This window comes from Bactrocera neohumeralis, chromosome 6 (assembly GCF_024586455.1).
Source record: "Bactrocera neohumeralis isolate Rockhampton chromosome 6, APGP_CSIRO_Bneo_wtdbg2-racon-allhic-juicebox.fasta_v2, whole genome shotgun sequence".
Taxonomy (NCBI): domain Eukaryota; kingdom Metazoa; phylum Arthropoda; class Insecta; order Diptera; family Tephritidae; genus Bactrocera; species Bactrocera neohumeralis.
In genome coordinates, this window is record NC_065923.1 from 24,696,903 (window position 1) to 24,722,631 (window position 25,729).

The 25,729-nt window shown below is 32.9% G+C and overlaps 1 protein-coding gene across 1 annotated transcript in view; it reads right to left on the minus strand.

The window, feature by feature from the left end:
- The window catches only part of LOC126762443 (uncharacterized), a 442,132-nt gene that overhangs the window by 25,409 nt on the left and 390,994 nt on the right, over positions 1-25,729 (minus strand). Inside the window, exon 11 of the mRNA XM_050479175.1 lies at positions 13,506-13,578. Coding sequence (XP_050335132.1) covers positions 13,506-13,578 — 73 coding nt within the window. The remainder of the gene's footprint in view (positions 1-13,505; positions 13,579-25,729) is intronic.

Here is a 25,729-nt window from a genome sequence, read left to right on the forward strand (position 1 = left end):
GAATTAAAATGCAACTGGATGGTCAAGGACTAGTAACCAACTAGTTGTGAACGGAGTAGTTGCAAATAAAATTGCAAATATTCTTTTTCGCAAATAGTGATCATTGGAGTAAAAACTTTCTATTTTGTATGCGACTAGTAATTAACTAGTTCAAAAGCGACCAGTTGTAAAATATATTGTTTATATAATATAAATTTTTAATTTATATATGAGTTAATATTAATTTTTATGCAATTTTGATTTTTTAGTTTTTGTACTGAAGCTTGCTGCTTCACCGTTATAAAGAGTCAGAAATTAAAAAATTTGACTAAATAAAATTTCCACCGAAAGTTTTATTTTAAATTAAAAATCATTTTTGAAATTTTCGAACTTAGTGGAATTTCACTTAAACGTTATACAAGTATATACGGCTAGGAGCATATCGGTATGAACCGGAAGAGTAAAAACTTGTTCGTTGGCTGAACAATGACAGCAGGGTCTCCCGACTCATTGTGTTTACTTGACGCTACATATTTACATATTTGGAAATATTTTATAATGGTACAACAACAACAATTTCGACAAATTTCAAATCATTTACCGTTAGTTATAATTTACAAAGTGAAATAAATCTATAACGATTTCTAACTCAACTAGTAAGTAAGTCGGAGTTCAAACATTTCCCTACGGGGTCATGTAAATTTACTTAGACGTACTTATACATATGTACGAGTATTCTGGTATAAATGTTGAGAATGAGCAGCAGCGAAGAATTTGTATAAAGCAAATGATTTTATGACATGAGAGAATTTAATTTCGTTCATTGTTCGGTTGACCGGAAAACCGCTGCAAAATGTCCAGGCCTTCTTTTATTTGACCGCAAATAACTTACTCATTACAAGAGGGGTAGCTGCTTGGGAAAGTAGATACATCCATACTTAATATAAACATATATACTATATGTATGTATTTAAGTAACTATGTATACCACTTTTACTATATATTGAATACATGTAAGTGAAGCAGCGGCGCAAAGCGGTGCGACCACACTCACAGAAGGTGTAAAGAATATCGACCAAAAGCACTTCCAGCACAAATTTAAGCAAATAAATGCGAAAGGTGGTCAATAAGCAGTTACATGCTAACTGCTGATATGCTGTGGGGCCACACAAAACTTAACTCAGCTAGTGTCGATGTGAGGGGTCCTAATGAAGTAGGGTTTGAGTGAGAAGCGAACGTTTTACCTGCAGTCAGCATGTTAAAAATGACTGAGTTAATGATGATTATAATGATGATGGCTGGTGTGCAGTGAATCATACAAGAAATATGTACATACATACATATATACTTGCAGGTATGTCTGTATGTGTGTCAAGGGAAAGCAAAGGAAACTAAGAAAGATGATACGAAAAGTGAGTATTAAAAACAAGTACATAAAAGAAAAATTTTCTATGAAGAAAAATTGAAACTTGTGAGTAATGTGAGCTGTTAGCGTAGTTATGCAGTCGACGAGCACAAAAACAAAAAAAATTACAAAAAAAAAAACAACAAAAATGCAACAGCGAATACCAGCAAAAACTACACTGAAGTTATAATCAAACTGCAGTGAGTATAAAAGGCGAAGGTAAAGCGAAAAAAAAAATCGAAAAAATATAGATGGGGAAAGTAAGAACTCAGTGTGAAGGTAGAACTTTGCAGTGAAATAATGGCCACACAGAGGAAGTCGGGAAATCAAAAATAAGAATTAAGAAAAAATTATAAGAAAAGGATATGAAATGAAAAAAAAAAAATGCTTGGAAAAGAAAAAATCATAATCATTCAAGAAAAAAATTAATGAAAAAAGTAAAAAATATAGAATTGTAAAATGATTTGATAGGAAAAATCATTCAAGAAAAAAATAGTGAAAAAAAGTAAAAAGTTAAAAAATTGAAAAAAATTTAGAAACATTAAAAAAGACATAACTTCGTAAACAGAATGATACCCCTCACAGTTTCATTTTTTGTAGCATAAAATTATATAAAAAATATCTTTATGTTGATTTTGAACGGTCGGTTTGCATGGCAACTATATGCTTTAGTAGCTCTATTTAAATAATATGTGTGAGAATTTTTAGCTTTATTTAGGGCAATAAAAAAAGCATTTTGATGCTATAATTGGTCCGATCTGAACAATCTGTTCAGAGATTTTAGCGTTACCTTGAATAATAATCCGTGTGGAATTTCGTGAAGATAACTTGTCCAATAAAAAAGTTTCCCATACAAGGACTTGCTTTTGATCGATCACTTTGTATGACAGCTATATGCTATAGTGGTCCAATATCGGCGGCTCAGACAAATAAATAGCCTAGTTTGACTATCTGACCCTAAGAATACATCATGAACACATAAATGGTCAGCTCCCTTAACCGGACAAAACACGTCTGATGTCCGTTTATGAGAAATTTCACTGTATACCCTATTCAGGGTATAAAAATGAATGTGAAGAGCAGAAACAGTTAAAACTGGAAAATTTTAAAAACTAAGAAAATTTTACACCGAAGTACAGTGACAAAAACAACAAAAACATCTAAAAGTCCGACTCTCCAGCGTATTGTTGGAAAGATGGTGTTGAATTGCTTTGTTGCAGCTTCAATTGTAACGCTGTGATTCTTTGAATGCAGCGGGAAGTTGGTTATGGTTTCAGTGAGAATATTTATACATATGTAGAAACATACATAGAAACATACATATACATATAACATATGTTATGAAAAGTCTCATTTATTGCTTTATAACCAATTTTCAACTTCGATTATACAATAAAAGAAAAAAAATAAAATTATTACACCCAACTAACATGTACATATATACATATGTATATATGCATAGATATGCGTATAGGAATTCCCTGCAGTGCAGTTGAATGACTTGTGGTTAATTTTTTTCTCTCCCAGCTATATGAAATAAGTAATTGATACACTAATTGCGTAAAACAAACAACAAATATGCAAGCCCATACTATACTCCAAGCAATCTACAATTACAACAACAATAATTACAAATGCAACCTTAGCATTGCTTAGTAGCACTGTCATTGTCAGTCGCAGATGTCATTGCCTCGGATTTATTGACAATTGTCATGATTACGCATAAGAGTGCCATGACTTCTCGCTTAATACGCGTACTCTCGCATGGATATCACATGACTTGCGTAGTCGCGGAGTTAGCGCATAGCTCTTATATGCATATATAATACATACATACATATGTACATACAGATTATATGATAACATCAATAAATAAAGTGCATAAGTTGCGGCTAAACCTCTTCGTCTAAAGCATGGTTTCATGAGATCAAGCAGGCATCTCACAATTGCAATAAAATGCTGTTATTCTCGCTATAGCAGCATTGGCTGCGCTGAATGGGAGATGTTTGTTAGAGTTGATTAGATGATAGTTTAGTTTTAGTGCGTTCAAACGCTTGATGAGATAACGGTATATGCGTAAATTAATATAATTACGTATATTTATTATTTATTGTTAATATTTATAAAAAATTTTAATTTTACTATTTTTTTTAACATTTTAAAACGCGGTTATGACTTCGAACTGAGCTCATATTAACAGGAACTATAATTTCTATTTCAAATTAGTTAGTAAAATTTGTCCACGCTTTATTTTAATATTCATATATTCATATTTTTATAAGAATTTTTAGAAAATAATTTGAGTGTGGTAGCTATTTTACAAGTAAAACTATTTTTTATTAATTTTTTTAAGTTTACTCGTTAATATGATTGGTTTGCTTTTTTTTCTATTTTCGTCCTTACTTGAACATGCGACAAACCTTAATCTAGCTGGGGTCTAAAATCGGTTTCGAGTCAGCGCCTTTTAAGGTGAAGTTGGAAAAAATCTGAATGATCGGTTGTGATATGTGTTATAGTTGTCTGATCTGACGGATTGCGGCAAATGATCAATAGGTGATCAAAATGTACCTACGTATTAAAATTCATTCGTATATTTCAAAACTTGAGAAACAAATTTGTATGATCCGTAAACAACTTTATCTAAAAAATCGCTGGTTCGAAACTGGTTTAATACCCACAGTCTCTTTGGTAAAGCTGTTCTTAGAACACACGATTTTATATTTGAAAAAACCGACCCGCTCTAATAGTAGGAATCGAAGTGCTGTTCAGCCAATGCGTATCCCATCGAAGAACAGAAATGGTTGTTGTTGTTGTAGCGGCAGAATCTTTTTAGTCTGCTGAGTTCACAGTCCTTGGCTAGATAAAAATCCGAGTCCGTTCGGGTTATCGCAAGTGGCTAAATCTGGTGAATACCGCGGTTGGAGCAGTAGCTCCCAGCCAAGTACTTTGACTGTATCCTGAGCTGATTTTGCTTTGTGTGCAGGTGCATTGTCGTGTAACAAAATTATTTTGTCATATTCTGGGCCAACCTGGTCGTTTTTCGATCAATGCATGGTTTGTTGTCTGTAACGATTAGTATTAACAGTTTCACCAAACTCTAAAAGCTCATGATATACCACACCGTACTGAATCGATCTGTTTTTGCAGTTCATGTTGATGGTTGCCCAGGATTAACCCATGCTTTTCTCCGTTTAAAATAAATCCATTTTTCAACGCCAGTGATAATTCGATGCAAAACTGATTTTCTTTCGTGTCTTTGAGGCATAATTTCACAAGTGTTTTTGTTTTTATTTTCCCTTTGCCTTTTTTCAATTCATGTGGCACTAATTTTCCACACTTTTGGATCTTTTACATAACTTTTAAAGCACCAAATATACATACATACATCTATCACAATAATCGTATAATATCTCCCTCAATTAACTGCCATTATTACATATCTGGCAGCATTCTCAACCATTACTTCTCGAGGCAGAAAGCTTCATCTGTGAAATCTCACATCAAATGGCAACATCATTTTTGCATTAGAAAATACATATGTATGCCTTTGGTTCATATGTATAGCATACGCAAGCACTTCAAGCATTCAGAACGCAATCAAACGCATTTTAATCGAGCTGACCCAGTTTTCGCGACGAGCTAGTCGAGTAATATGGAAATCAAACTTCGATTATCCAATTCTGGTTTTCGTGTTGCTCCTTTTACGTCAAATTTCATATGCCGGAGCAAATGATAGAGATTACGTACTCACATAAACATGCATACGTGTGCTTGTGTGCATGTATAGGTGTAGTGACTCTTTCTAACGGCTTCATTTGTATGCTCAAATTGCCATGTTGTTGCTTTTTTCCCCAACAACAACAATTTCGAAGTTGTTTTTTCACTGCAATTGCATTTTAGCGCAAATCGCTTCGACTGCTCGCTAACTGAATTAAGCTGTAAGACAGCGTAGCTGGTTCTAATGACTGTGCGCATGCGCACTGGGAAAGATATTCATTATGAAAAGTCGTAAATGCAATTAGCATACGTAAGCGTTGGAGTATTTGGCACACATTTGCATTAATGCATATATGTATATACATACATATTCTACATAAATGTAGACTAATTGTATGCACTTACATACAATGTATCTTTAGTTGTTTGTGTATATGAAGTATGTATAACGGTTACTCATTTTGCAGCACATAAGTCCTTATTTGCATTTATTGGAAAACTTAGCTTAGCTTTGAGTGAGCACTAATGCTACACATTAATATTTAGAACAGTCGGCGTCACCGTGACATGTATGACCGACCGATCGCTACCCAGTGCTTGTAAGAAAAACTTTTTTATTTGAAAAGATACCTTCACGAAATTTTGTACATATTATTGGTTAAGACAGTGCTACAATCTCTGAATGACTTGTTCAGTATAGTGTATAGCCGCCGTACAAACTGACTGATCAAAATCAAGTCATTGTATAGAAAACGTTTTAGGCTGACAAGATACATCCACGAAATTCATCACAGATTATATTCCAAGCCAGTGCTATAATCGCTTAATAAATTGTTCAGATTGGATTACTATAGCATATAGCTGTCATACAAACTGACTGAACGAAATCAAGTGCTTATATGGGAAATTTTTTTATTTGACAAGATATCTTCATGAAATTTGGCACAGATTATAACCTAAGACAGTGCTACAATCTCTGAATGATTTGTTCAGATCGGACCACTATAGCATATAGCCACCGTACAAACTGACTGAACGAAATCAAGTGATTGTACGAAAACCTATTTTATTTGGGAAGATATCTTGACCAAACTTGATATATATAATTGTCTAAGACAGTGCGACAATCTCTGAAAGATTTGTTCTGATCGGACCACTATAGCATATAGCCGCCATACAAACTGACCGTTTGAAATCAAGAAAAGATATTCATATACCTTTTTATGGTAAAAGAAATGCGCCTGTGAAGGATATAATAGTTCGTACCATACTTCCGTTCTAACGAAGAAGTTCCTTAAGCCAACTTAGACTCACTTGTATTCGTATGTGTGTGTGCAAAACGCTACTAAAAATGCATTTCCGCTCTGGCAATACAACGCTGAATAAACAAGTAACACTTCAACTGGAAACCGCAAATAACAAATATGACTATAGAATGACTATAGAACTATATATACATGCATATATAATTGTATGTACATAGATTTACATATAGAGAATGTATATTTATATGTAAAGGAGTGTGCATACAACCATTCAATATATGTAAAATAGTACTAGTAAACAAAATACCACTTAAGAAGGCACAGCATGGATCCAATGGCAATAGCATGCGAGTGTAAATCCATATAGCTATACACATATGTATGTATTGTATGTACATATGAAGTCTAAATATATATTGTAGAAACATGTTTGGTTACGGAGGTGGACTACCCCAAAGGGTTGGCAGTTGAGTTGCAGCATTGTAGTATTGCAACGAAAAAAATTTATAAAAAAATGAAAACAGGAAGTAAATATGAAAGCAAGGTGTGTAAGAATCTACAATTGTTGTAGTTGATGTTGTTGCTCCTGTTGTAAACGCAGCGGCAGCTCAAGTACAATTCCTTCACTTTTTGCTCATAAACTTTAAATGAAGGCGTAAATTATCGCTCAAGTAGCTGATGAGTTAGACAAGCCAAAGCAAAACTGCCAAGCAAGGGGCGGAAGGAAAAGTGCAAAGCACTCGACTTCAGTGAAAAATGTTGCGGATGAGAATTTACGACTGCAAGAAGTTTGAATTAAAATGTAAGCAGCAGTCAAGTGCCAAGAATTTCATATAGAACGATATTATATGCCAGCGAAGGTACGAATGGAGAGTAACATATATATGTACATACATACATATGTACGTATATTGTTATATATATATATGTATATATAGGAGTGTTGTGAATGACAATGCAGCTAGTAAACGCCACTCTAACATCATTTATGAATGAAAATGTTGCACGGTGTAATCAGAAATTTTGCTAGTTTGTTGTAAAAGTGGCATGTTAATATGCAAAAATGTGTGTTTTTATGTGTGAAATGCAAGTTATTGGTTTTGTTACTCTAAAAATGAATATCTTTTTATTCCTGCATATATTTTTCATCTTATATATTTAAAAAAAAAAGATGAATACGTAAAAATGTACCACCCTAATGTGTTAATACATTTTAGAAAAACACGAAAAATGCGCCAAGACATTAATAATCTTCACAGTTACATTTCTTATAGCATAAAGGGTGTAAACATATTTTTATATTGATTTGAATCAGTCATTTAGTATGGCAACTATATAGTATAGTGATTCGATCTGAAAAATTTGTTCGGAGATTGCAGTGATAGATGGAAAACAAGTAAGGAAGGGCTAAGTTCGGGTGTCACCGAACATTTTATACTCTCGCTTGATAAAGTGATAATCGAGATTTCATTATACGTCATTTACATATTTTTCAAATACCGTATTTGTGTGAAGTTTTATTCCGCTATCATCATTGGTTCCTAATGTATATACTCGTATTATACAGAGAAGGCATCAGATGGAATTCAAAATAGTGTTATATTGGAAGAAGGCGTGGTTGTGAACCGATTTCACCCATATTTCGTACATGTCATCAGGGTGTTAAGAAAATATTATATACCGAATTTCATTGAAATCGGTTTAGTAGTTCCTGAGATATGGTTTTTGGTCCATAAGTGGGCAACGCCACGCCCATTTTCAATTTAAAAAAAAGCCTGGGTGCAGCTTCCTTCTGCCATTTCTTCCGCAAAATTTAGTGTTTCTGACGTTTTTTGTTAGTCGGTTAACGCACTTTTAGTGATTTTCAACATAACCTTTGTATGGCAGGTGGGCGTGGTTATTATCTGATTTCTTCCATTTTTGAACTGTATATAGAAATGCCTGAAGGAAACGACTCTACAGAGTTTGGTTGACATAGCTATAGTAGTTTACGAGATATGTACAAAAAACTTAGTAGGAGACGGGGCTTCGCCCACTTTTCCAAAAAAATTACGTCCAAATGTGCCCCTCCCTAATGCGATCCTTTGTGCCAAATTTCACTTTAATATCTTTATTTATAGGTTTTCGGTTTTCGCCATTTTGTGCGTGGCATATCTTGCCCATCTTCGAACTTAACCTTTTTATAGGAGCCAAGAAATACGTGTATCATGATATCTCAATTTTTACTCAAGTTACAGCCTGCACGGATGGACGGACAGACGGACGGACAGACAGACATCCGGATTTCAACTCTACTCGTCACCCTGATCACTTTGGTATATATAACCCTATATCTGACTCTTTTAGTTTTAGGACTTACAAACAACCGTTAAGTGAACAAAACTATAAAACTCTCCTTAGCAACTTTGTTGCGAGAGTATAAAAATCAACGGCAAATCTTGTGACGATATATTTTCAAATAAAAAAGTTTTCCTTACAAGCATTTGAGTTTAATCGATCGGTTTATATGGCAGCTATATGCTATCGTGACTGAACATCGTATCTGAACATTATATTAGGAGATTATAGTGTTACCTTGGATAATAATCCCTGCTAAATTTGGTGAAGATAAATTGTCAAATAAAAAAGTTTTCCATACAAGGACTCGACTTGGAGCGATCAGTTTATATGGCAGCTATATCATAGAGTGCTCCGATAGCCGCGGTTTCGACTAATGAACAGCTTCTGAAGGAGAAAATGATGTTTATAAAATTTCAGATCGGTATCTCAAAAACTGTGGCCCCTCAGTTTAGTTCACATACAGACATGTAGACGATACGCTGGTAATTTGTATACATGTATACTTGTAAGGGTCTTCGACGTATTATTTTGGGTGTTTCGAACATATCGGCAAACTTATTAAATTTACCTTGCTTAAAATATAAATATTAAAAAAAAAAATACCACCCTAATGTGTTCAAAAAATTCAATCAATTAAAAAAGTAATATAAGCAAAACATATAGTTTACTCAAAGAAAGCCAAAAGAAAGTCCTTCAATTTCCTCACTTTTAAAATTAGAATGTGGCAATGAACTTTCTCTGCGATCTATTTTAATCTTTTTAGGAAGAAAAAAGTAAAAATTGTGCAGCTTGCGCCTTTATCCGTGTTCACAAACAAAATCGTTGTGCTTGTCATGTCGGTGTTGAAATGTTGGAAACATATGTTGCTATAAAATGTTGCCAGCACTACACTGTAACTTAAAAATGTACATACATACATGTATGTATACATATCTCTGTAAGTGTGAACCGTGACTTCTCCTCACACATATATCACATTAGTTTTAGCAGCACTTGAGCACTCAAGACATTTGTTTATTATTTACTTTAAAGGCAGAGGTCAAAGATCGCAAGCAAAATGCTTAAATTGAAGAGAGAGACAAGAAAAAGGCACAAAAATGAAAAATTAATGTGAGAAAATGTTTTTGACACAACGAATGTCATATAAATGTATGTAGGTTTTTATAGATAATATACATATATGTATATACATAAAAGTGCATACATACAAACGTATATGCCGCTAATCACACGCAAGATTAAGTGGCATTAAAATTTTATCGTTGCTACTCGCGTTTCAAAAAATACCGACAATAGCTGATTATTTATAAAATATGTATGTATGTATAGTTATCATACATTTGTAAGCCCTGCCGGACAGTGGAAATTACATAACAATTTTAAGTACATATTTTTTTAATTAAATTACGTAACTGTTGGGTAGGTCGATATGAAAATTTTCTTCCCCACACTCACAATACCACCTGACACCGGAATTCGAAATTTTTAAACGGTTTCTAAGTCTTGCTAGCTCTATATATTGTCTGGGTACCTTGAAAAATTACACAGGAAAGTGCTTAGCTCCCAACTTCTATTAAATTATTATCTAACACAATCGTTCATATTTACATTTGCTGAATTTCCTACTGGGCATCTATGCAGATTCGTTTCATAGCAATATTACGGCGCTTTAAGGCTGTGTTTTGTTGATAGCTTATAAAAACATAACAGTATCTACTTATCAGCGGCATTTTATATATTTTTAGCAGTATGTAGAGTCCGTTATCGCGCCATAATTTGCATTAAATTATTAAAATACGTAATTTATACGATAAAACCCGAGTGCTAGACATACCAGGTGTCTGAAGAACTTAGATTCAGTGACAAAGCACAACTAACAACTTTAAATTAAAAAGTCTTACTATTTTTTGCCCATAGTAAATAAAATAGGCAAAGATATCTGAATTTGTAAGATCTTTAATATGCGAGCTCTAAATGCCTACATAACAAGTCTACAAATTTGCCCAGGAGTGGTACTAACATGCCATCCCGCCTTTTTATCTATTTAAGGCGCCCAATTAACGAGTGTGAATTTAACTATACACACATACAACAGCAAATATGAATATGTATGTGTATAACCAACAGTGATTTCATACATTTTAATTATTGACACAAATAAACTATTCATACCGCCAAAGAAACATATTTACATTACCCATCGTAGAGATAATCGTACACTCGTATCTTTGACCCATTAAAATGGCTGGTTATGCCTCTCAAGTTGTGACGTTGCAAAAATGCAACATGGCATGTGGGAATGCAGAGCACACATATACACACACAAACACACTCATACTCATACATAAATAAGTGATAATTGTGATTGTCGTTGTGACTGGGTCAACCGAGACTGTGGCAATTATTGTAATAACAAATGTTTTGGATCTACTATATACACCTGTGTCTATATTTGTTGTTATTTATGATAATATTTTTGTATCCATGAACTTATACATATATGTATATTTAAGCTATAATTACGAATACTATTTGCTAGAAGAAAATTTTGCAATCACAGAATGTCTGGTTTGTAATTTATGCCAATTACATGCTTGAAGCGCCTACAAGTAGACTACAATTTCGTTGCTAATTTCGGATTTGGGTAATTAAAGTTGTGGGAAAATTACTTAATTTGGTTTGTGTTTTAAATTAACTTTAACGCTGTGGTTAACTTTTACGCTGCGTAATCCCGATATCAAAACAAAGTGCAAACATTCAACTCTCGGGATTTAGTAGAAACATTATTTTCATGCCAAAAATTGTTTTTAGAATATTATACAGTGTCAATAATATCCTTGCAGAATCCCGAAATGACAGTTTCGGGATCGGGATTTAACTTTCGGGATTTAGTAGAAAATTATTTTTAGACCGAAATTGTCCTAAAACTATTGTACAACGTCAATAACATCCCTGTATAGCGCCGAAATGACAGTTTCGGGTCCGGCATTTTTTCGGGTTTTGTGTTTTTTGTAAAACAACAGTTTAAGATTGTGTATTATTATAAGATTATTTTTATTATACTTTTGCTTGCAAGTGAAGAATGTCAAGTTAACAATTTATGCCACTTATAAACATTATGCGTAAAAGTAGGCTACGATTGTGGGACTACGATTGTTGTTAAATAAATTTAAATTTATTATATATATTATATTATATTTATTTATAACGCCCCGGGATTCGATATAAAAATTTTTATTTTCGGGATTTAGTTTTATTTTTGTTCAAATTTCAAATTGTCCTTAAAATATTCTGCCGTGTCTAATTGAACAGTTCTTTTGGGTTCGGAATTTTTCGGGATTATAGAATTTTATATTCTTATTATTTAGATGGAAAATACGATAATGCCCAATATATATTATATTTATTTAATATTAAGCTAAGCTTGAGTGGCAGATTTAGCCAACATTTGATTCAGTGTGATCTCGATATCACAGTTTGAAAATATTAAAATCGGGTTTTTTTACTTTCGGGATTTAGTAGAAATTTATTTTTGTTCAAATTTCAAATTGTCTTTAAAATATTCTGCCGTGTTAATAATATTCCGTTAGAGTCCCGAAATTTCGGTTTTGGGTTCGGAATTTTTTCGGGATTGCTTGTTATTTGTACTCCATTAGCATTTTATTGCGCATTATTATTATTTAAATGGAAAATACGATAATGCCCATACTTATCTAAAGAGAAAATCTAAAAATATGTCTATAATCTATTAAGCTTAAGGGCTTGAGTGGCAGATTTAGCCAACATTTGGTTCAGTGTGTTATAATGCTAAATTTCTTAGAAGTACATAAGTGGAAAATATACAGTTTGAGAAATATTTGAATCATTTATATTAGAGAAGCAGTTATTTTTAGTCCACAACTTACTATATAATCAACAACAACTACAATATAATTCACAACCTATTATATAAGCAACTGGTTTGTTTTTGGACAGACAAAAATAGTATTACTATAACCTTAATTTTAATTTGCAGCAATCTGTTTACTATTTACAAGTCCACTTGTGAAGAGATTTGGCCCTCTAGGAATTATAAACACTTTTTAACTTCTAGGGTTTTGTGAGTGGACTACTTTTAGATGAATTGATGATAGAGTTGATACATACGTTATCCTTGAAAACGTCAGAAATGTTTTTGGTAAGAAATTTTAGTTCCGAAAACATTTTAAGGAAATTTTTTTGACATATTTTTAGTACAAACTTCATTCACTGACATGTCGGGTTTACTTTAAGACCACTCTTAATTCGAAAATATTATTATTATTTTGCTAAAATATTTCTTTCTCGCTTACATTTAGCTAAAAAGTTTCATAATATCCACTTCCAATAAAAAATTTAAATTTTTTACAGCTCATATTTCCTACAGGGTTCATGAAAAGCGCTCAAAATTCCACTTAATTCAAGTATGCTTATACGAGTGCATATGTGAGTAGGTTGTTACGCACTGAACTATTTACATATGTAATCATTACAACAAAAACAAATATCCACTTTACAACAACTATTAAATTTATGAATTTCTTAATTAAATGCCATAACGCTTGAATAATTTTCTTCGTTTGCGCGCCAAAATGTGTGTGTGTGTGCTAGTTTGAGTGAATAAAACATACTCACTTCTACTCTTGCATACAAATATGTTGCACTTTTTAGTGTGGAATTCAGCTAATTACGCTTTTTATTGAAAAAAGCATTAACTCAGCGGTAATTGCGTGCAAATACACTTAAAGAAATAATAATAAAAAATAAATAAAAAAACTTACCAAATTCGGCGCATAACTGCTTTTCACATCATTAACTGTTGGTAATGCAATGGGATTTTTGGCTTTGGGTGAACTGGAAAGAGGAGGAAAGAGAAACGGTTCAAAATGATTGCAACAAAATAGATTAAAATGTGGAAAACATTGCTCTGTTTCATTAGGTACACGCTTACAGCAGAGGTATTTGGCATTATTTTGGTGATTTTCGAGGTAGCATTAGCAAGAAATATGCATATGAACATATAAGCACACTTATAAATATTTAACTTGCACTGTTTGTAGTTGGAGGCACGAGGCAACAGTAACGATTTAGGGTTTAATATAAGCAAAAATAGTTTGAAATCAGCATTTCATGCGGCAAATAATCCTTAAAGCATAGGCAAAAAGGGTTCACATAGAAAATGTTTTTGATTTGGTAGGCTGTTCAGGCAAAGGGGCTTTACATATACTATACGGACTTTTTACATATCGTCATCCTAATTGTAAAAAGAATATATCATAAAAACTTTCGAAATAGAGTTTTATAATTGATTACGATTCACTACATTATATTACACATTTATAATACAAAATCTTAGGCTTCTGCTATCAGACATAACCAATTTATAACCAGAATTCAAATTTCGCTTCAATGAGAAAACTTTCTATAGTGTATTTTCTTTTCCTGTAACTTTATGAAAAGTTATGTTATGTTACTAATTTACATTTTAGGGGAGAATGTACTGTATATATATATCTAAGTACTGTATATATACCTCTATAAATATATATTATATTAATTTTTCGCATATATACTTGATAAAAAACTCATTTTCACCAGTACATTTCCACAAATTTTGGTACACTTAACGCTAAGCGCCAAAATATAGGCCACTATTTTGTATTTTTACAACAAAAAGCCAAAATGTATGCTTCTCATTTTTATAGTGTGTAGTTAGGCGCCCAAATGTAGGCTTGTCATTCTTAATTTTTCCCCAAATTTATGGTTTTTTTTTAGATAATTTTCTTTACGAATTTTAAACACCTCAAGTAAAGTAAAGCCCGCTTAAATCTTCCCCAATTATGTACCGAAGCCGCTTAAATAACCAATGTTTTTGTGTTAAGTACTCGTTTCGAAGAACTTAAGCGTTATCTTTTACGTACTCGACCCGCCTAAGTACCTTACTGTATGATTTGAACTTATGTTAAAGTTTGTTTTAATTTAAAATTTCAAAAATTATTTTTGTTTTAATTTCTATTATATAAAATTAATATTATATAAGATTTTGGTTGAAAAACTTTACTTTTTTTGGAAAAAAATAAATAAATTTTATATAAATTTAATTTTTTTAAATTTTTTATATAAATTTAATTTTTTTTTTTCTTATGATTTTTTTTTTATGAAAAAAATTTTTTTTTATTTTTAATTTTTTAATAAAAAAAAACTATTTTTTTTTATTTTTTTAAAATATTTTTTTTTTTATTTGAAATAAATGTAGATAAATTTAATTCTCCAACACAACAGAGTAAATTGCGTTGATATAAAATATCGTGGTTGATGAAAAGCCCATAAAAGTTATAACCTGAAAATTGCTTAGCTAAATCATCGTAAAGAGCTTATTGCAACGGTATTTGTATTTTATAGTTATTATTCTGTAAAGAATTATTTGCATACACCTCGCAACAATATACACACAGAAAATGTAGGTGCCCAGTAGGAAAAGGTTTCGAAGAAAATTACTAAATGAAAACGGAGTTTTTTTGTTGAGCTTTCCGTAACAGTTTTGGGAATTTTGCAAAAATTAACTTTTTGTTTTTTTTTAAATATTTTTTTTTGGATTTTTTTTATATTAAAATAAGTTTAGGCGTACAAAATTTTTTTGTTTAAACGAAGTTTTTAAACAATAATTAAAAAAAAAATTAAAAGTTTTTTGAACCAACGTTTTATAAAAAAATTTAAAAAAAGTTTTTTTTTTTTTAATTAAATTCCTATATCTTTAATACTATATTATTTTAGCTGTTTTATAGTGAATTGAATGTAATTTAGTTACACAATTCTTTATTAATCACTTTCCTTTACACACTCCAACTTCTTCTCATATATTTCCGCACAAGCTTTCCATCAGGGTATTAAGCTTTTATGGTTAAAGGGTAAATGCCGCAAGTCGTAAAAAGTCCAAACAACTTCCGGTAAATTGCCTTCGGCGCAGAGACAGATACATACTCGCATGCCATAAAGTGGACAATAAAATTTAAAGGCACATACATATTTACAAGCTTCAAAGAAAGAGGCTTACACAGTGTTTATTTTTGGAGAGAGAAGGCTTGTAACAAAATATAAATTAATTGAAAGAAACGCAAGAGTGTAGATGTTATTAGCTTGCAACAACTTTTATACAATGCAATGTTGAATTAACTTTATGTTTTTTTATTTGTGTCATAAAGAAATATTTTTTACGGTTAAATATAATGAAATTTGAAATTAAAAAAATTTTAGTAAAAAAAAACTGCTCGGACTGAAAGTTATAAATTTTTTTTAATTTAACTGTGGGTTGCAAAAGAGAATGGAAATAGATTTTTATGTTAAAAAAAAATTTTTTTAGAAAGAGTATGAATTTTTTCTGGGCCTTGTTTTTGAAGGACTAATATGTGCCGGAAATTAATTTTAAAAGCGTATGGATTATTTCGGAAGTTTGTGTGTGTACTAACTTTAATATTTTATGATAATTTACTTTAAATATATGTATATGAGTTATTTTGGAATATCTCGGAAGGATAGCTCTTTCTAAAAATGATAGTTTTGAGTATTTTTACTCAATAAAAATCTGGTACAAAGCCTTCAATCGAGAGATCATTCAAGTCATGCGTTGTTCTGGACGACCTTTGAAAGTCTGCAACTGATGAAAATATTAAAGAAATGAAGGATATGGTTCTTGAAAATCGTCATGAAGGTGTTAGAGAGACGCCAAGAGAGCTCGTCATCTCTCGCAATCCCGTTTGAATGATTTTAGTGAATATTTTGGTAAGAAATGCTTCTTGCTCGACTCGTGCCGATAAAGCCGTATCTTTTCCATAAAGGGTATCGTATAAACAGGTCTTTTTGGACACGTTTGATCATGTGGATTCCTATCCCACATTCATGGAGAGCATTATAACTGCCGATGAGATATGATTTATGAATTTGACATGCAAAAACTAGTCAACAAGCGTCGGAATGGAGGGGAAAAACGAGCCGAAACCAAAAAAAAACTACGCCAAAGCCGCTCAAACCTCAAAGAGAAGCTGACTGTTTTTTTGATATTTGTGGTTTGGTGCATCATGAATTTGCTCCGAAGGGACAGACGGTCAGTAAGGAGTTCTATTTGACCGTATTGAGACGTTTGTGTGAGAACATTCGTCGAAAACAGCTGGAATTGTGGAAGAACAATTCATGAATTTTACACGATGATAATGCACTATCGCAACGAACCACGATTTTGACCGAATTTAAAGCCAAAAAACGCAATGAATACCACCGATCAATCATTGTATTCACCAGATTTTTTTTGTGATTTTTGCTTTTTCTCCAAACTAAAACCGTTTTCAGTCGATCGAAGAGATAAAACAAAGCCCACTGAAAGAGCTGAAAGCCATCCCATAAATAATTAATTATTTTAGAGTTGCATTTTAAAGCTTTGTCAGAGTTGCACTACGCACAGGGTGACTCCGCCTCATATAGATGAATTATTAAATATTTTGTGTTTTATTTAAAATTTCACATCACAGATTTCAAACCTCCACATAAGGAATATGTAGACCTTGAACAGGTAACTTTGACCATTCTTCAACGTGTGAATTCCAATCCCACATTCATGGAGAGAATTTTAACTGCCGATGAGAGATAAATTTAGGAGTTTGAGAATATCCGAAATTTAAGCCAGAAACGCAATGAATACCATCGATCAACCATCGTATTCACCATATTTGGCTGCGTGTGATATTTTCTTGCTGAAATAGCCGCCCCGAGTCCCAGTTTTCAGTTGATCGCAGATATAAAACAAAACTCGCTGAAGGTGATCCCAAAAAGTGCTTATGAAAATTCTTTCCAGGACTGAAAAAATCGTTGGCATAAGTGTGTTACATCTGGTGGGGATTGATTTGAAGGCGAAAAAATAAATATTGATGATTAATTAAATACTTTGCGTTTTATTAAGAATTTCCGGGTACTTTTTTGTCATAATATATGTCAAAAAAAATTATACACTTTCGCTCAAAAATATATTGAATTTCAAAATATAAAAAATAAACGAATTTTTTACTAGAAAACAAATTATTTTTTACAAAAGCAACAACAATTCTGCACACATACATGAGTTAGCGCAAATCACCAGTATAAACTGTGTGCTCAAGCAATATTACTTTGTGCGCAATTTCCAGCTGTCGCAAGCCTTTTGCAGGCCAGCAGCAGAGAACAAAGGAATTCCAACATTCCTTACGTGTTAACGCCAAGACAGGACAAGCGGCTAAGTAAATATTAGTGCAGTGAGGAATTTCCGATTCTCGGTATGTACGAAGAATGGTGGGAAAATAGGAAAAAGATGCAAAACTGTTGCGGCACCCACACATACATATGTATGTATATACAAGAGTACGTGTGCACATACATACCTATGTGTGTGTGCATTGTAAGTGTGGGAAACGCAGCAAAGCAACTATCCAGCACAAAATGCTTAACAAACAGAGAGAAGTGAGAGAATAATCCGGAAAGGTGCATATCACTAAATATATAAGCACACACTTATATACTAACACAATATAAATATATGTATGTACACATGTATTGTATGTGTGTAGCTGGTAGGTGCAATATGCCTACGTGTTGGCATGCCAGTTCAAAGGACATTTGCTGTTTGCATTGACAAGTGAGGCGGCGGCGTTGGCGGCGCACCAAAAGCAAATAAGTGAAAATCGTTAATGAGAGAAAAAAGAAGATGTGGCGATAAACGTGTTGCACAGGCTGCTCGGCGGTTATCCTTTTAATGTTTGTGATTTGACTAATTTCCGAGAATTGGAAAGTCCACGAAACGCAAATTACACATACATACATATTTTGTAGAAATATTTGTTTGTGTTACGTGCTTGTGTTGCAATAGGTGTGGCATTACCGTAATAATTAATTCAATATTTATTTAGCAAATATGTATGTTTCTATGTATGCTTGGCGCTGTGTATCGCGGTGCTGGCGCATACAGTCCTTGTTGAACAAACAGCTGCATATTAAGGCAAATAAGCAGTTATTTTTCGAGAGAATAACAAGAAGAAACATTAACTTTGGCTGCAGCATAGCTATAATACCATTCACAAGTGCGTTTCTTATAGCTTAGAAGGGTATAAAAAGTTGTTTATCTCGATTTTGATTGGCCAGTTTATATGGCAGCTATATGCTATAGTGATCTGATCTGAACAATATGTTCGGAGATTGTAGCGTCACCTTGGAGAATTATCTGTGCCAAATTTCGTGAAGATGTCTTCTAAAATAATAAAGTTTTCAATACAAGAACTTGATATGGAAAGTTCAATTTGAAGGGCAGCTATATGCTAAAGTGGTGCGATGGTAATATTATTTGCAGAGATTGTAGCTTGTCTTTTAGCAATAACACATTCCAAATTTCGTGAAGATATATCTACAAATAAAAAAGTTTTCCATACAAAGACTGGATTTCGATTGGTCAATTTGTATGGCAGCTATATGCTATAGTGACCCGATATTAATAGTATCTGCAGAGATTGTAACCTTACCTTTGAAAATAGTCCTCGCCAAATTTCGTGAAAATATCTCTACAAATACAGAAGTTTTCCGTACAAAGACTGGATTTCAATTGGTCAATTTGTATGGCAGCTATATTCTATAGAAGTACGATATCGGCGGTTCCGACAAATGATAAGCTTCTTCAGGAGAAAACGTCGTTCCTAAAATTTCAGATCGATTTCTCAAAAACTGACTAGTACCGGAATATATACTTTTTTGCTATAAACAGCGTGAAATGAAGAGGATGGATTATGGATTGCGCAACAAAAAGCGATTTACTAATCTCTACAATGGAACAGAATTGCGGCATGTAGCAAATTAACAGTCTTTAAATACTTAATTTCACAAATACTGGAGAAGAAGTATCTTGATTGACTACGTGCTTAGGCTTAATTCATGTTATTTATTCTAAAGGATGGGCATATGGCACTTTGGTTGGAAGAATTGGAAGAATTTTTTGTAGCTAATTTATGCTTATCTTTGAAGTTCGAAAACCATCTCAATATTTTGAAAATTTCCTCCACTCTTTAAGGGTGCGGCCACACCAAACAACACTAATTAAAATACCTATGCATGCAAGAAAGAGATAGCATATAACTTGATCAGTATGATTTCTAGAAGCAAGATTGATTAACTGTTAGCACGACAAAGCGATTTGATGGTCTGATATAAGAGAAAATTATCAACAGAGAATATTATACACATACATATGTACATACAGGGTGGCTTTCTCTTTTATAACGTCCAGCTGTTAATATTACATATGTAGGTGTGTTCACAAGTTTAAGGGTGAGTTGATTGTTTTCTTTTTGCTTTTAGAAAGCATTTCAAAGTCATGCAAATGCATTTCAAGTGTGGAACGAAATCTAAATATTTTCTGAATGCATGTGGCACATTTGCTGCATTTTTCACAGTGTCAGCTGTTGTTGCAATCACAGTTTCTCGTCACGTGCACGAGCTGTCGACTATAAGTTTTCGATGGCTACTATTTGGCTCCAAACTCCCTTAATGCATTTATAGTATATACTTACATATATGTAGGTACGCTATGTGCATCAATATGTTTGTATGTGTGTTTGAAAGTAAGCGTCGACGGTAGTTGATGACAAAACGACGTGACAATTTGTATTACTTTCATTTGGTCATTCAAAGAATAAGAAAGTGACTCAACTAAAATTTCTTCGTAGTTTCGGAGAGTGAAAATATGCATTCTTACTCATTTATGTAGGCATATAGTATACATATATGTATATACAAATAAATACATTTATGTGAGTAAATGTGTAACATTTTATTCTTTTGTGGCTTCTTTCATCGTTGGGGCTTTCACTTTAAGTGATAAATCCGTTTTCTGCTTAATTAATTAATAATTTATATACATATGTACATATGTATGTATGCTGGTCTGTTTGTCTTTAAAGCCCCTCAGCTCAGCTGTTGTACTTGAAATGTATCTAAAATGATGTTCTTAATCCAAAGACAAGCAATTAATATTGCGAAAGATTATAAAAAACGATTGACGAAATTTATTACTTTACATAAATTTAGGCTTTTATACAAAAAAATTCAAAACAACATGTCATCAAAAGAATCGAAATTGAGTTTTTCAATGCTTACGATTCACTACATCATATTACATAGTATGTAGCATAAAATTTTCAGCTTCCGCTATCAAATATAACCAATATGTAACCATTTTATAACCAATATATAACCAAAACTCAAATTTTGTTTCAAAATGAGTGGTTTCTATTATATCGTTTTTCCTACGCCTGTGAACTTATGAAAATTGATGTTACGTTATTTTGCATTTTAGTTGATCATATATGTAAGTATGTACTATATATTTACAATGGCACTTTCTATAAATTTTTGAAGCAAAATGTCATAGAAAATACTGTTATAAAATTCGCTGAAATTCACAAAGCCTCGTATTTGAGCCTAGAATTAGTTTGGTAAGTGAGGTTCTAAGGGTAGATAATGTTGACAATTTCATTAACATAAGGCCAATTTATTGAAAAAATCTTTTTGGAAACAAATTTTTAGAGAAATCGAATATGTTATCAAAAAAATTAGTAAGAATTTTAATAATAATTTAGTTTTTCAAGTTTCGAAGCTTCTTTTGAGTTGTTAAAAATCTCAAAATCAAATTTTCCAATTGAACGACAATTAAGGAGTAGAGTGGGTAAAATACAGCTTTATCTAAATTGGGTTTTGACCACCACAGTATAAAAGCTCGCTATATTTCATTAAATTGATCAATTTTTTATGATCTTGAATGCTGAATTTTCCTGTGTAATTGACTTTTCTTAGAAATGTTATATTTAAAGTCCAATTTGTAAGAGCTGAATGATCAAAATGTACTTATGAAAAATAATGAGTTAAGGTAGAGGCGGCCGTCTCAACTTTAAGGACTCGAATTATTGAAAATTCCACTAAATAGATATAAAGTTCTCATAAAGAGTTGTATATACAGTCTTAAAAGAATTATACATGCATTATTTTACTGCAGAAGAGAGTATTAGCTACCACTAACTTGTACGAAATTTATAAATATCGGCACATGTAGGGATATTTATATACTCTCATCTGATAAAACTATTAAAATTGGTCTAAAATTCTATTGAGAGCATAAATATCAAAATTTGCCACTTAGAGTACTAAATGAAAAGAAAATATCAAACTTGAGGACTTTTTGAAATTACCAAAAAAAAAAAAAAAATTATATACAACATCTGATCAAATTTGACCCGGACTGACAACAAAAAAATAAATAAAGTGTTCATGTATTTGAATAAAAATTTTAGTTATCGTCTGCAAAATATCCCGCTACAAGTATGACTACACTTGTCCAATTATCCATGTATGGTACTTTATATGAGCCTCAGGAGGAGTTTCAGCGAATTTTGATATTTACGGTTTCAGTAAATTTTGTATTTTACGGTTTCGGCTCATTTTTTAATGTGCTGAGTCGATCCATAAGTGTTGTTGAGATCCTCTGCTATCTCATTATTGTCAACAGGATGACTTTTAAGCACTGCTTCTTTAACTTTTTCGATGTTATCGTTCGTCATTAACAGTGATGGATGACTCGCTTGATACACTTTTTGATGACTTCACGACCTTTACTGAATGCTTTGTGTCACTTAAATACTTGTGTTTGAGATAAAGTAGACTCCCCAAACCAATTCTGCAACATTTTTAATGATTCCATAGTTATTAGAAATTTTTTATAGCGCCGAAATTTAGTTCGGTCTTTCTACTTTTGATTGTATCTCAGTCATACAAAAAGCCGCACACAAAATCGATTAGCCTTTCTTTGACATAGACCATTAAGAAAAACTCCGGAATACGAAGAGTTTGAACAAAAATGCTTCAAAAGTGAAAACGTGAAGTAAAAAATCTCGAAGAACTCAAAATAAATTAAATTCGTCGAGTTTCAACAAGTTCCAACTCAAGTTTTAATATAATATTTTTTAATTTCATTTAATTTTTTAAGATATATATTTTCACGTTGATTTAATTTATAAATTTTTTATATATTTTTAATTTATCAACCTCTTAATTCCAATTTTAATTTTTTTTGGCATTTTACGCCAATAAAAATTCACTTTAACCGCAATTCATGCAGCAAAAGAATATACTAAACGCTTTTGGCATGTTCTTTTGCACCTCGCTTCCAAAAGCCTTGCGTCATATATAATTATATCAACAACTGCATAGAACCATCAAAGTGGCAATATCCTCTTTTTATTCAAGAAAAATAAAGAAAACAAAACCGAAGCCACATTCCAGCTTTAAAAGTGTAACGCGGCGACGGTCAACTTATCTCCCCTTCACTTTAAGTTGATTTCCCTACACACATACATACACACACAAACACGCACGCACTCGCTAAACTTACCGCCTTTGCAAAGTGTGCGCTCGGCACAACCAACTTGTCGCTGTTTTGGTTTTTGTTGTTTTATTTGTTGTAGCTGTAGCACTCTTTGGCCGTATTTCCATTCCCTTAACTGTTTCCGGTGCGATGTGCATTTCTGCAACTGTTGCAGCAGCAGTTTTAGTTGTTGACCTCTGGCTGACCATGGCAAAGCAACAGCTGACATGCGATTCGCGCAGCTGCATTTGACAATGACCGTGGCCCTAGGGGTAGGGGGCTTTTGGAGGATATCTACGTACCTTTGTATGTATGTAGATGCGCACTGGCTCAAGCAGAAGCAGTTTGTTGGTTGGTGTAAAATTTTTATTTTAGTTGTTGTTGTTATTTTTTGTTGCAGATACTTTTTGCAGTTGTATTGTTGTTGTTGCAATTTTTTGTAGTTGTATTGTTATTGTTGTAAATTTGTGTTGTTGTTGTAAATTTTTGCTGCAAGTTTTTATAGTTGTAAGTTTTGTTGTTGTATTTTTGTTGCAATTTTTGTTGTTGTAATTCCTGAGTTGTTGTATAAATGTTTTTGTTGTTGTATTTTTTTGGTGTAAGGTTTGGTTGTTGTAAATTTTTGTTTTTGCACACTCTGCCACTTTAAATGGCTAAGGTTAAATTTTTTGCACTCTCTTCACCACACTTCTTCACATTTAATTCGCTTTGGCGCGGAGCTCACTTGCACTTTGCCACCAAAGAGCATTTGGAGCTGCAGAAAACGGCTGCCGACACACATTAAACTTATAAAGCTCTGCTGCAGATGTATTTAATTTGTTTTGTAATTGTTAATAACGGTATTAGCTAATTAACAATTAGAGAGGTTGAAGGGAGAAAGGTGAGAGTTAACTGTTTGGCAATTTCCTTGCAATTAGAGCGCATCTTCATTTATGTAAATATGTATATCTACTATGTGTGTAGATATACATATGTATATGTATTTAAAAGTATATAAGCTAACTATTTTTAAAATTCTTCCGTTAATTTGATTTTTTTGTTATTACACTTTTTTTTAATTATTTTCGCTCCCTTTGATGACTCCACTTATATAAATAATAAATATGTATAAGTAAATACATGTATAATATGTTAACTTCTAAAAAACCACACACAGTCCACAAATTCGTTTGAATGAAGTGATAAAGCGCGCTGTGACCGGCGTATGCGTACACCCCGACCGGTGTTTAAAATGCAACTGACTCATTTACTAACAGTCAGCCAAAAGCCAAAGGCATGCACATGTACAAACACATACATAGACACATGAATATACATAAAACATACATACATATGTACATATATAAATATATTTCGTTTACTTTTTGAACCCGATTCGTTTCGTTGAGGCTTATTGTTTCGAAATGAACCATTGCCGCCGCCACCAACAACAACAGCAATCATAACAGCAACAACATCAAAACGGCAGGCAGCAACTGAAATGCAACAAAAGTATCACACACACCCATACATGCATGCTTGTAGTAGCAAAGAACACACATTTGGTGGCCGTGCGCTGGGTCGATCGGTCGGTCCCTCTGTCATTCTTTGGTAGCCGCAGCCGCATGGCATGCAGCGCCAATAAGCAACAGCTGCAATGTCGGCAAGACGGCGCATCTTTTGAGTTATTTTATTTTTTGTGGTTGAGTGAGTGTTTTTTCGGTACAAATACATGCTTATGGTGTTCTTATACATATATTAGGGTGGTGCTTAAGTTTTTCGAACTGTGAGTCGTTTATGAATTTGTGAAGTTAAAAAGTTGGAAAATGGGAGCAAAAGTTGTTCTAGTGAGAGATTTTCGAAGATATGCCTTGTTCTGGACGACCTTCGACCTCTTCAACTCATGAAAATATTAAAAAAGTGAAGAATATGGTGCTTAAAAATTGAAAATAGAGCTCGATATCTCTTGCGAGTCCGTTGGAATAATTTTCGTGGATATTTTGGGCATGTAACACGTTCTTGCTCGACTCGCTCCGATAAAGCTGAATAACCGGAATGGAGAGAAAAAATGAACCGAAACCAAAGAACCACGACAAAGACCGGTCAAAAATCAAAGGATGTTCTTTGTTCTTTTCGATATTCATGATTTGGTACATCAAGAATTTGTTCCGGAAGGACAGACGGTCAATAAAGAGTTTTATTTGGCCGTATTGAGTCGTTTGCGTGAGAACATCTGTCGAAAACGGTCGTTGTGGAAGAATACCTTATGGATTTTTCACGATGATAATGCTCCACCGTATCGAGCCATGATTATTACCGAATTTAAAGCCAAAAACACAATGAATACCAGCGTTCAACCACCGTATTCACCAGATTTGGTTCCGTGTGATTTTTTCTTGTTCCCCAAACTGAAATTGTCGCTTGGTGCAACCCCTTTCCAAACGATCGAGGAGATAAAACAAAATTCGCTGAAGGCGTTGAAGGTCACTCTCTGGGAATTAGAGGAAAAGACGTGTGAGATTTCTATTCCTCGGGAGCCACATGATAACAGTAAATCATTATAACACCAGAGTTGAATCGCACAAAAAATATTGAATTTACTTC